This window comes from Diabrotica virgifera, chromosome 4 (assembly GCF_917563875.1).
Source record: "Diabrotica virgifera virgifera chromosome 4, PGI_DIABVI_V3a".
NCBI classification, from domain to species: Eukaryota; Metazoa; Arthropoda; class Insecta; order Coleoptera; family Chrysomelidae; genus Diabrotica; species Diabrotica virgifera.
In genome coordinates, this window is record NC_065446.1 from 129,755,934 (window position 1) to 129,770,334 (window position 14,401).

Sequence of the window (14,401 nt, forward strand, 5' to 3'; positions counted from 1 at the left end):
TCAAATGGGGATTCATTTTTTTCGAATCCTGAGAAAACTAATAAATATTTTTGAAAAATTTAAACGCAGAATGAGAGATTACGTTATTAGCGAGGGCCGAAAGTCCCTGAGAACTTCTATAATGTTTATTTTAATAAGTTACAGGGGTGAAAAACTAAGAGAAAATGTAGTGTGATTTTTAATTTCAAATATCTCATTCGAAAGAAACTTCTTATATATTCTAAGGGACTTTCGGCCCTCGATAATAATTTAGTCTTTCATATTGTGTTTAAATTTTTTAAAAATATTTATTAGTTTTTGCAGGATTCGAAAAAAATGGACACCATGTCCGTGGAAATCGAACATTCGCTATCTTTGTCATACAACGCACTCAGTCGAATATAATGTTATGACAAGACTTAAGACAGTGACAAGTAGAGATGTGTCCGACCCGCTATTTTGATATAGCAGTTCATTCTGCTACTGCTTTTTAACGCTTTTACGATGATAATAAAATCAATCAAAGAGTTGTTTATTAAATAGTATTGATATACATTGATAGTGTATTTGAAAAATAATAATTGATTTAAGGCGTACAATTAATAAAAAGTTATTTATTGTTTATATATTATTTATGGAAAATCCAAGTATTTCAAGTCATTAAAGTTCAAATAAAAGTATTATTTTATAAGAGTTTGTAACCGTGAATAGGTACTAGTTTAGATATAAATTAAAGTGCCCATGGTGGCATAAAATGTAGTAAATGCTAATGCTTCAAGTACGTACTACATTTTTGAAGATTTCACTACACTTAAAAAGCATTTGCTTCTATTTACCAGCCTACATAGAAGAATGTAACTACGCTTTTGAAGTATGTGCTTGTTTAGTAGTATTTTGCTTCAGTTTAAGTGAAGTTGGTGGGTGGACGTCTTCGGCGTAGGTATTTTTTTGTTACATAGAAAAATTTACAAACTAAGAAGAAGATTCTTAATTTTTGGTGTCATTCTTTTATCAAATAAAATTTAATAATTGTGAAGAAGGTTAACAAATAACAATTGTTCATTTTTATCCTCGCGTAACTCGTTTGTCGCTTCGGAATCTGAGTCACTCGTTTTTACTCATGTACAATTCTAATAATTAAATAACCCAACAAATAGTTTATTCCTTTAAACGAGAATAAAATTGAATGCGAAAATTCTTGTTTTACCGATAGATTTTATAGCTCATTATTTTCACTATAAATTTAAAATTAATTTAAAAAATACAAAAGTAATTAATTTGATTTATGTAAAAAAGAAAAAAGTACTTACTTCAATTGAGCTAACCGTCTATTTCTTCGCTTTTCAGTAACACATTTCTTGTAACAACGTCCCATATTTTAATTTGCGCAAATAAAGAAATAAATAAAGTCTTTATAAATTAATTGAATATTACTACATTTATACAACGCAGTTCTTCACACGTTCAAACCTTATCTAAGCTTTCCATGGTAACAGTACATTATTAAAATAACTTTACACTTTTTTTCTTTTTCGACTATTTGTATAGTATATAAATAATGGTAACCACTGAATACATAATTAGTGAAAAAATATTCCTATCATTTATGCAGGTAAAGGTTATCCAAGGACCAAGAACATTCAAAAACTGAACGAAACCGAAATAGCCATCTCTACCTTTCTAATGACAATGTCACTGTCAACCTAATGTTTACATCTGCAGTTTCCATACCAGTGAGAATTTTACTACACTTAATTTGCCGTGTAAAGACAGAAAAGGTAGGGATAGCCGTAAAATATTTGCGAATTATGTACCCATAGCCTTAACATTTTCTATGAAAAATTAATCATTTTTCCGTTATTTGAGCTCAAATCTTTGCATAAATTTATGAAAAATAAAAAATTCGTTTTCAATTACTCATAAGTCGCTTAAGGCCATGGGTACATAATTCACAAATATTTTACGGCTATCCGTACTTTTTCTGTCTTAACACGGCAAATTACGTGTAGTAAAAGTCTCACTGGTATGGAAACTGCAGATGAAAACATTAGGTCGACAGTGACATTGTCATTAGAAAGGTAGAGATGGCTATTTTGGTTTCGTTCAGTTTTTGAATGTTCTTGGATAACCTTTACTTGTATAAATGATAGGATTATTTTTTCACTAATTATGTATTCAGTGGTTACCATTATTTATATACTATACAAATAGTCGAAAAAGAAAAAAAGTTGTAAAGTTATTTTAATAATATACTGTTACCATGGAAAGCTTAGATAAGGTTTGAACATGTGAAGAACTGCGTTGTATAAATGTAGTATTACTCAATTAATTTATAAAGACTTTATTTGTGTCAATTAAAATATAGGACGTTGTTACAAGAAATGTGTTACTGAAAAGCGAAGAAATACACGGTTAGTTCAATTGAAGTAAGTACTTTTTTACATAAATCAAATTAATTACTTTTGTATTTTTCAAATTAATTTTAAATTTATAGTGAAAATATGATCTATAAAGTCTATCGGTAAACCAAGAATTTTCGCATTATATTTTATTCTCGTTTAAAGGAATAAACGATTTGTTGGATTATTTAATTATTAGAATTGTACATGAGTAAAAACGAGTGACTCAGATTCCGAAGCGACAAACAAGTTACGCGAGGATAAAAATGAACAATTGTTATTTGTTAATCTTCTTCACAATTATTAAATTTTATTTGATAAAAGAATGACCCCAAAAATTAAGAATCTTCTTCTTAGTTTGTAAATTTTTCTATGACACATTCATAAATGCTGCCATATTGTAACAAAAAATATCTACGCCGAAGGCGTTCATCCACCAACTTCACTTAAACTGAAGCAAAATTCATAGTACTAAACAAGAACATACTTCAAAAGCGTAGTACATTCTTCTATGCATCTGGTAAATACTAGCAAATACTACGGAGAAAAGCAAATGCTTTGTAAGTGTAGTGAAATCTTCAAAAATGTAGTACGTACTTGAAGCATTAGCATTTGCTACGTTTTATGCCACCATGGGCACTTTACTTTATAGCTAAACTCGTACCTATTTATGGTTATCGGAACAAACTCTTATAAAATAATACTTTTATTTAAACTTTAATGACCTGAAATACTTGGATTTTTCATAAATAATAAATAACTTTTTATTAATTGTACGCCTTAAATCAATTATTATTTTTCAAATACACTATCAATACTATTTAATAAACAACTCTTTGATTGATTTTATTATCATCGTAAAATCATTAAAAAGCAGTAGCAGAATCAACTGCTATATCAAAATAGCGGGTCGGACACATCTCTACTTGTCACTGTCTTGAGTCTTGTCATAACAATAGGTTTGTTCTAGCATCAGTTTCAAACGGTTTGAAACCATGAGCGAATTGGGACCGTGCAAGTTCGGCAAAGCGACCCCTATTTCTACGCTCTATACTAAAATTCGCACTTTTAATTATATTGGCCAATTATATTAGTCCTGGTTACTGGATAATTGTCAAGGCCATAGTCCAAAAAAATAATAAGAAGAAAAAATAAGATTCAGGTTATGTTATGAAAACGTCAACAATTGTATGTAGTAAATAAAATTAGTTATTAAAATGCAGTACTGCAAGCAAAATAAAATTAATTAAATTTACCTTTATATAATAATTGCATATCATATCAATATTGTGGAGCAATATATAATTTTTCTGCTTCATTGACAGAATGTATGAAATATACGTCAATTTGACAATTTCAATTGACAATATGAATTATTTAAGATAGTTGCAATATTTCTCCGCGACTCGCGCAGGGTCGTTTCTCGTTTCCCCTTCCAAGTACTTGCACACCGCGAATAGTCAACCAGCGCGAGTAGAGAGGATAGCACTGGTGACTGTATTATGTTCTCTCACTGACCAACTGTTTGCTGACGGTTTCTGACTAGTTTGACTGTTTGCTAGAACAAACCTATTATATTCGACTGCGTGCGTTTTATGACAAAGATAGCGAATGTTCGATTTGGAAAATATCACCACGGACATGGTGTCCATTTTTTTCGAATCCTGAAAAAACTATTAATATTTTTAAAAAATTTAAACGCAAAATGAAAGACTAAATTATTATCGAGGGCCGAAAGTCCCTTAGAATATACAGGGTGTAACAAAAATACAGGTCATAAATTTAATCGCGTATTCTGGGACCTAAAATAGTTCGATTGAACATAACTTACCTTAGTACAAATGTGCACGGAAAAAAAGTTACAGCCCTTTGAAGTTACAAAATGAAAATCGATTTTTTCCAATATATCGAAAACTATTAGATTTTTTATTAAAAATGGACATGTGGTATTGTTATGGCGGTAGTATTTTAAGAAAAAATTATAATGAAATTTGGACACCCCATAAAAATTTTATGGGGGTTTGGTTCCTTTAAACCCCCCCAAACTTTTGTGTACGTTTCAATTTAATTATTATTGTAGCACCATTAGTTAAACACAAGTTTTTAAAAACTTTTTTGTCTCTTAGTACTTTTTCCAAAAGTCAGTTTTTATCGAGATATTTGAATATTTGTCAAATCCACCACATATTTGTATATGGTAAAGTTCGATTATGGAGACTTGGTAATAATATGAAAATTTATTTATTATTTACATTTTTAGGTATAGTTTGAACCATATTAAAAAAGAAGCCACATCTCGATAAAAGATGCTTTATCAAAAAAATACAAAGAGGCAAAAAATTTTAAAAACACTGTGTTTAACTAATGGTACCGCAGTAATAGTTTAATTGGAACGTACACAAACATTTGGGGGGTTTAAAGGAACAAAACCCTCATAAAATTTTTATGTAAACATATTAAAAAATAAGCCGCAACTCGATAAAAACTGCCTTATCGAAAAAATACTAAGAGGCAAAAAAGTTTTAAAAATATTTAATTGAACTAATGGCACCAGAATAATAATTTATTTGAAACGGACACAAAAGTTTGGGGGGGTTTAAGGGAACAAAACCCCCATAAAATTTTTATGGGGTGCACAAATTTCACTATAATTTTTTTTAAGATGTTCTTGCCATAAGAATGCCACATGTCCATTTTCAACAAAAAATCTCTAATAGTTTTCGATATATTCGAAAAAATCGATTTTCATTTTGTAACTTCAAAGGGCTGTAACTTTTTTTGTGTGCATATTTGTACTAAGGTAAGTTAGGTTCATTCGAACTATTTTTGGTCCCAGAATATGTGGGTTAATTTATGACCTGTATTTTTGTTACACCCTGTATAAGAAGTTTCTTTCGAATGAGATATTTGAAATTAAAAATCACACTAAATTTTCTCTTAGTTTCTCACCCCTGTAACTTATTAAAATAAACATTATAGAAGTTATCAGGGACTTTCGGCCCTCGCCAATAACGTAATCTTTAATTCTGCGTTTAAATTTTTCAAAAATACTTATTAGTTTTCTCAGGATTCGAAAAAAAATGAATCCCCATTTGAATGGCATTGCAGCCGAAAATACGTACCCATCCTCTTAATATTATCTAACAAATTTATTTAAAACTGACTAGTTTCTTTGTTTTTAATAAGCTTCAATTTTAATAAGGATGATTTTTTCCTGAAAATGCGTAAGTTTCGAGTTATTCGCGAAAAACTAGTAAAAAACGTGTTTTTTTTTTTAATCTTCAATCGCGAATAACTCAACTCTTAATAATCTATTAAGTTTAATAACAAATTTTATTATTCATTTTTTTCATAAAATTCAGCGAAAAACTAGTAAAAAACGTGTTTTTTCTTGGAATCTTCAATCGCGAATATCTCAGAAACTATTCAATTCTCTATCGACTTCCGGTGTCATTTTGAAATTTTAAATTCCCACCCCCGAGAAAGGGTGGCATTCACCCCAGGGGTGGAAGCATACATTGGCATTAAGTCAGGTTTGTTATTTGCATCATTTTTGAGCTACTGTCAAAATTTGAAACAATTGAATTGCTTGAATGAATGTACTAAAAGCAATAGAGGAAGCTAGATCTTGTTCTTTAAGTCCCGTCTCCCAATAGGTGGTTGAATATCATCATCACTATCTTTACTCTAACTGCTGCTGCACTGAAGAGTTCTAGTGAACTGCATTTAAACCAGTCGCCTAAAATTTTCAACCATGATACTCTCCTTCTACCTATAGGTTACTTCTTCCTTCCTATTCCTATTCTTTGCCCATTTCTCGCAATACTTCTGAGTTCATTTTCTTCTATATTAAACATATGGAGCTATACTCCATCTAATTTACTTACCGTTGCACGTCATCCGCGTCATAGCCCGTGACGTCACATGATACCAACACTCAATATTTAGGCAGTAGGTGTGTTCTTTTTTAGAACCACTTTGCCGAGTACACTGGCATTACAGCCACTAGACATATTTTATTATATACGCATAGAAATAAAGGCTGTATGACACTATGCATTTTCTTGTATCATTTCTAATATCGTTTCTGATATCGTTTCTTGTATACATTTTCTTGTATCATTTCTTGTACGTACATTTGTGCCCTGTATGACACTATGCAAGTTCTTGTATCGAAAATTGTATGAAATTCGGCAAGTGATTGGTCGAAATTTTGTTTGTCACCCTGTCACGTTATGGTAGTACTGCATCTACAGACACAGCTGATTTTAAATATTTTATAAAATTTATAAACTTTTATATAATTAACATTTTAGTGTTAACCAGAATTTTACGTTGACTGAGGTTGATTATTTGTGTTTTTATTTTGTTTTGATATTTGTGCTAAAATATCTGCATTAGAATTATCTTCAGTTTGATCCAAATTAGGAACTATTGTATTTTCGTCTATTAAAAAATTATGCACCATGAAACCTAAATTTATAGTTTGAACTTTACTAGGAGCTAAATATATGGTTATTAGTAGAACAGTAGTCCATACCAAACGGTATATTAAGTATCAATAAAAGATTTATAAATAATACCTACAAAAACACAAATAAATTCATCAATACATTATCCCATTTTCATTTCAGCCGCCATTACGAGTAAGTAATTTTGACATATTAGATGTTTTACCAGCAGGTTTTACGTTTTTGCTCTTTGCGCAGAAATTGGCGCAGTTCTTGTACAATAATCTGTGCCTGACACAAATTCTTGTATCGTTTCTGATATCGTTTCTTGTATCTGTGTATGACACTATGCATTTTTTTGACATATCAGAAACGATATTAGAAATGATACAAGAAAATGTATAGTGTCATACAGCCTTAATATATAAAGATTTCTATTAATGTTAACTTAAAGAAATACACAATAATATGTTTAATTTAATTTGTATAAATGGATTATAAAGCGTTTTTATGAAGCACGTTTGTTCGGAATACACTAACTATAATATTTGGCATATTTTGGCATAAATTGGTAACATTTATTTGACAGTTGCGGTGATGACACTTCATATTTGTTTACATTCTTTACTATAAGTATTTGTTTCATTATATTTACTGTTTTTATTATGTAGGTAATTTAACGTAAGATTATAACTTAATTATTGTTTTCTATTTCTAAAGTTTTTATTTATTTACATTGAATATTAATTTGTTTTGCTGTATAATCCACTTCCGCAAAAATTGTGTGATGTATTTGATTTAAAATGAATTCAAGATTTTTTTGTAATTGGGCAACAATGTCAACTTAGATCTCTAACGTAGATAATAGGGAGTTTTTGTGCACACAAATACGTAAACGTAACGCATCTTTTTGACATATACGCTTGCGCATTAATGGTTGAACTCCCGTATCGCGATACGTGTTACCTAAGGTTACGGGCTGGTACGTTAGGTTCATACGCATCCCTATCGAGCCGAAAGTCACCGAATGCACACGAGGATCTTGCCCGATTACCTACCAAATGAACATTTCATCAGCGTACTATCCGTTTATAAACATTTTAAGGTTATATTGGTTATTGGTTTAGTCTATTTGAGTAAAATTATTCTGTTTGTAATTGGAAATGAGAACTTCATAATAGATTTAAAATTTTATTGTTTTTAAGTTGTCTATTAATAAAGCAAAACAAACAAATCTTGTATTAATTTAAGAAATACAGTGATCACCACAATTAATAACTAGATAACCAAATGACTTAGTTTCAGTAAAATTTTCAAATAAAATATTACCACACTATTTACCTACTGGAATTCTGATGTAGGTATACAATAATTTACAACTAAAAAGTAGGTATAAACAAAAACAAAAAAAATTTTAACCTAAGGAAAAATAATATTTTTATATTTAAATAGAAGCAATTAAAACCATACAATTTCATTATTCATTTATCTTTTTTTACATTTGTATATTGTGTGAACATTGTTTTATTTTTTTGAATGTCAACGGAATTTAAAAGTGACTTTACGATTTGCTTTACGTTACGTTAAGGCAGTTACAAAAACTACCTATTTTAACATTCATCCTCTACGACACGTTAGTTGCTTTACGTATACGGAGATGCGTACGTTACGTAGCAACAAAAACTCCCTAATGACGTGCAACGGTAAGTAAATTAGATGGACTGTACATAGAACTAACAAAATAAAACAATGTAGAAATTCAGATTTCTCTACATATGTCAAGTACGGTAAAAGTTGACACCTTGGTTGCATTTAGAGATATTTATAAACTTACATTGAGTGCATTATGAGACGTAATGTCCTGTAGTGAACCTTTACCACCATGTGCTATGAAACAGTCAACGCAACCAACCGTTAGTGTAATACAAGGTTTATTTGTCTTCTAACGCAGCCAATGTGTTAAATTAAAGAGATATCAAAAAACAGTTACTTTCACTGAAAAAACTTGTGTGATATCAATAAATATAAAATAATAGATACACAAAAACTGTGAAACTCACTTTACTCATACATATCTACTTCTTAAATCAATCCCTTACCTTATCTTCATTTCCTTTGCTGTCTAATGCCTCATCATCATCATAAACTCTACTCTCTATAAATTGAGTATTTTTTAAGCTTTGGAATTCATTTTGGGATATGTCTAACTTTAGGCCTACTTCATCTACATTATTTAGTAAATTATTTATGTTACCATTCAACTCATCAGTTTTTGTGAGTAGGTTCTAAAAAATAAAAGTTATTGTGAAAAATATTTGATAGGTTGAAACTTGAAATTGTTGTTGAACCCGTAACTGCTACTGACAAAAAGTTATCTCACAACTGGTATTGACGGGTCACTGTGACACAGTTTTAAAATTCTGAAATAAAGAAAAAACATTAACTACTACATTTATTTCAAGTCATAAACACTATTTTATATAACACTAAATTAATTTAATTTACCTACAACTTGAACATATTTTCAGAGCACATTGTAAATATGTAGGTAATTTGCACTAAAAACACTATGTATTTGTTTTCAGGAACAATTTTAGATGTATTTTGGATTGGCAGTGGTGCAGGTGTGTCATCTAATTCTATTCCAAGGCTATTCGCTGCCTAAATTATTTCGAATTTGACAAGATCAATAAAACTGCTCACTTTGTACCAAACACTGAATGACCAGAGAATAAGTGGACAGATAGTTCCCACACTAGCAGTGGGGGGAGGGGTGGTAGGCTATTTCGGATAACAAGAATTTATCGGTTTAAGGGAGCATTCAAGTATTACCTAACACGATTTTGGAAGATTTTTGACCCCCCTCCACCCCTACATAACGCACTGTAACGGGCGTTTAACTATTACGTAACGCAGCGATCTTGACAAATTAACATCCGATGTTGAAACATTGTTTCTGTTTTGCAATAAAAATTTACTTTTTATTGACGAAATTATTGAAACTCTCAGCTGTTTCGGTTAAACGATGTTTCGGTTAAGGGAGGTTTTACTGTACTCATGACTGACAAAAAAAATTGTGTATAATCAATGGCATACATGCGCGCCCTCCGCACATTGGTGAAGGCATCATTTATTTATTTATTTATTTATTCACGGGCAAGCCCTATTCAGATATAAATGTTACAGTGTTCTAAATTATATAACATAATTATACAATTATATAACATTAATGTTAACCAATTATATAACATAAATTATCATAATATAACATAGCAAAGTGGTTTGAGAGAAAATAATTCTATGAGTAGTACAGTTACAAAAAAGAAAAAGAAAAAAAAGAATAAGATAACATATAGGTCAGTACAATTACAAACAAAAGATATCACCTAAATCAATTCAGAAATGTTCCAAGGTATAACGGTTTTGAGTTATCTAATACATACATGTCATGTAACACCAACCACAATACAAAAGCTCTGACCGAAAATATTAAAAAGTTAAAAAGTTAGGGAAGAAATATGGTTTTTGAAGCGGGAAACTGATATATTAAAAATTTCGAGGTTATTTAATGAGTTAGCTAATCGAAGAGCTCTAGGAATAAATGTGTTGTAAGAATAATTGAATCTATGAAAAGAGACATAAAAGGTTTGCACCTGCCTAGTCGAACGACTGGGGACAAATAGAGATATTTTGGAGAGAAGCTCGGGGCAGTTACACAGCCCGTTGATAATTTTAAATAAAATTATTAAGTCTCTTTGTTTTCTGCGTACCTCAAGAGGAGGTAAGTTCAGTATGCGCTCTAATACAGAATAGTCATAGTATACATGCATCTTAGTAGCAGTATATCTCAGAAAATTGTGTTGGACAGCTTCAAGTTTCAGTTTATGAGTAAAATAATAGGGGGACCAAATTGTGGAACAGTAATCGAAATGAGATCTAACCAGGGAGAAATAAAGTGATTTAATAGCTGAGATGTTTGTAAAGTCTCTGGTGGTTCTTTTTATAAAGCCAAGCATCTTCATAGACTTCTGTATTGTACTGGAAATGTGTGATTTATAGCTAAGGGCGGAGTCAAGGATCACACCTAGATCCCTAGTTTCAGAGGCAGAATGTAAGGTCAGATTATTTATACTATATTCGAAGATGATTGGATGATGAGTTCGATGGAAACGAAGAATATGGCATTTGGATGCATTCAAACACATACCATTTTGCATACACCAGTTAGATAGGCGATCAATATCACCTTGTAGACTAAGTGAATCAGCCTCACATGTGATTATTTTAAAACATTTTAAATCATTAGCGAATAACAAAGTTTCACTTACTTGGAAACAGGGTATTAGATCATTGATAAATATATGAAACAACGTAGGTCCAAAGTGTGATCCTTGTGGTACACCTGAGGTAACAGAGATGGTATGAGAATAGTGATGATTAACCCTAACAATTTGCGATCTTTGCGTAAGATAGCTCTTGAGCCACTTCAATATAAGGTCATCAACTCATATAAATAAAGTTTATGAATCAAGAGCTCATGATTAACTTTGTCAAAAGCTTTGGAAAAGTCAGTATACACAGAGTCAACTTGTAAACCCCTCTCAAGAGCATCTGTCAAAAAATCAACATATGCTATGAGACCCAATTCTGCTGATTTTTTGGATGTAAATCCAAATTGTTGGGCCCCTATAATTGGCGAGAAGTCATAACTTAAATAATCGGAAATAATGCTCTCAAAAACTTTAGGAATAGCACTAAGAATACAAATGGGACGATAGTTGCCTATATCCGATTTTCGACCTGATGTATATATTGGAGTGACATAAGAGTTTTTCCAGTAGTCTGGAAATTCCCCTGTTAATAGAGACTTATTAAATATATAAAAAAGTGGGCGCGATAGAATGAAGCTGAATGTTTTAAGGAAAGTAGGGGGAATTCCATCAGGACCAGGACCTTTGTTGGTATTGAGTTCAGACAGTTTTTCGTAGATTTTTGAAATTTCAATGTGATAATTAGACACATTAACCAAAGGTGAAATCTGGGTTACATGCGGATGTAAGGATTGATTAGTATAGACGGAAGAGAATTGGTTAGCAAAAAGACTAGCAATATCAGTTCCATTGAAGGCAGTACGATCTCCAAGAGTCATTGTATTAGGTATAGCGTTATTTTCTCTTTTACTACTTACAAACTTTCAAAAGGATTTAACGTTATTAACAATAGAATGTTCGGTACGTTGAATGTAATCAGCATAACACTGTCTTGATAAAAATTTACATCTAGTTCTTAAGTTACTAAATGCTACATAACTTTCTGGACACCTAGTGCTCTTATATATCTTGTGCGCTGATTTCTTCTTGTGAAGCAACTTCTTCAGCTCAGAGGAGTACCAGCATGGATATTTCTTATCACAGATTTTTTTTAGCGGAACAAAACGATCATGTGGCTCACGTGTATGCCATCGACACTAAATGTGTTAAATGGGTATGGTGTATTAAAACTATACCTGGGTCACGCTGACCCTGTTGGTAGCAGTTACGGGTTCATGTACTTAAATGTAAGTTCCCGTTTTAGAAATACCAATTATTATACTGTTTTTACTAAAATACTGAAACTTAAATGCGGGAAAGAACTAATTGAATTATATCTAAAAGTACATTTTGACATCTACAGCCATTAATTATTATTTTTAAACGTGTATATAAAGATAAAATTGGAATGTACATTTGTTATGTATATAAAAAAATGTTTTTATCTACTTACATTTGCGAAATGTTTCAGAGTATTTAGTAAAGCTACATCTCCTGCTAATGACCAATTTTCGGAGTTGTCAATGATCTCTTGAGTTGTCCACGGTCTGTTCCAACTTTTTTCGCTGCTCATTATATTAATTTTCCTCAAAAAAACCTAACACAACAAGCTGTTTACATTTACATCGAATTGGGAAATCTTCAAATGAAAATGAAAAACAAATTTTGATTTGACATTTGTTGACATTTTTCATATGATTGGACCACAGAATACCATAGATATTCGCGATGAAAAACAAAGTATCTGACCTCTGGTGGAATAAATTTAAACCACTATAAGTGGTATAAACAAACCAGAAAATTGTTGATTTGAATGGAATTTGGTCACTATTAAGAAATTATTAGTAAATTTCAGCATTATGAGTATATTAAAATATTTTAAATCAAATCGGTATTGTTCTGTTCCTCAAATGAATGTTTGTTTATACCATTTATATCGGCCATTTTCCTGCATTCGACCTGCCCTCTATATTCCGTTTCAATCGCGAATTATACACAGATTATACAACATATGACAGAAGCTCGACACAAATAGGATGAAACATGAAAAGCCCTTTGTCCTATCTACAATAAAATTGTAGGTAATCGTTGTGAAGTTATTTTTAATTATTTCCATTAGGATGAAACATGAAAAGCCCTTTGTCCTATCTACAATAAAATTGTAGGTAATCGTTGTGAAGTTATTTTTAATTATTTCCATTTTGATTTATATTTTTGTAGTAATATGTACATAAATATGCAAATCTTAATCAGCAAACATTTTTTATTTTAAGTAGCCCACTTGCGCCAACTGTAGGCAACTTACAGTTTTCTGTGGCGGTTGCGGTATTTCCAAAATTTCAATATTTTCTTAAATTAATGTATTACAGATAACAGGAACAGGTATTACGTTTAGTATGTCTACGAGTTACTTTACACAAAGATCTCTAGGTTTGCAAATATATAAAACTTTCAATGGCACGAAAATTACTCCATGGGTTGCTTAAAACAAGTTTTATTTCTTTCCGAGTCCGACGTACAAAATCGATTGTAGGCTGTAGGTATTGTATGTACCATGGTAGGTACCTATTAAAATATAATAGGTATACTTTACTACACAAATCCTTAAGAATTTTTCTATACATCTTAAAAAGCCATAAGACTAAGCAAGGGGCGAGGGTTAGACAAGCAAGTTATAAAAAATAATTAGGTAGCTCATAGGAGATCTAGAGGCATACCTGTATAGAGAAACGAAACTTACCTATACCTAATAGGTAAGACATGCTTAATTAATTATGAAAATTTAAGTAATTTTGAATGCACATTAAGGGCACGTCCATTAGTGCACGCTGGTTTCCGACTCCGACAGCTAGAGACGAGTCGGTGTGCGAATTATCAGATATTACCTAGTAATAGGGTTTTTCATCGATTGTCATTTGTTTCGAACTTCTGTCATATAAATATGTTGTATAATCTGTGTATAATATTAATATAGTCCGTTCGCTAAACTCAGACACAATTGGCTAGTAATTTTAGAAAATAATTTTGCCAATTTGATGAAATTTGCAAAAACATAATTACTAAATAGTTAATAATTACTAAATAGTTAGTAATTTTGCCAATTTTGGCAAAATTGGCCAAAAACAAAAAAATTACCCACTAAAATCAGTAGCCAGTTGTGTCTGAGTTTAGCGAACAGTAGAACCCCGCAAATCCGAACTAACTGGGGATTCCGAAAAGTTCGGATTATCCGAAAGTTAGCCTAACTAATAATCCAAAGCTT

The 14,401-nt window shown here is 31.1% G+C and overlaps 1 protein-coding gene across 2 annotated transcripts in view; it reads right to left on the reverse strand.

The window, feature by feature from the left end:
• Positions 1-12,826, reverse strand: part of LOC114335879 (WASH complex subunit 2C) — a 136,242-nt gene extending 123,416 nt beyond the window's left edge. For both annotated transcript variants that reach the window (XM_028286169.2, XM_028286168.2), the window contains exons 1-2: positions 12,593-12,826; positions 8,929-9,114 (exon numbers count right to left, since the gene is read on the reverse strand). In XM_028286169.2, the coding sequence (XP_028141970.2) occupies positions 8,929-9,114; positions 12,593-12,712 (306 nt within the window). In that variant the 5' untranslated portion in view covers positions 12,713-12,826. The remainder of the gene's footprint in view (positions 1-8,928; positions 9,115-12,592) is intronic.
• Positions 12,827-14,401: the final 1,575 nt, after the last annotated feature.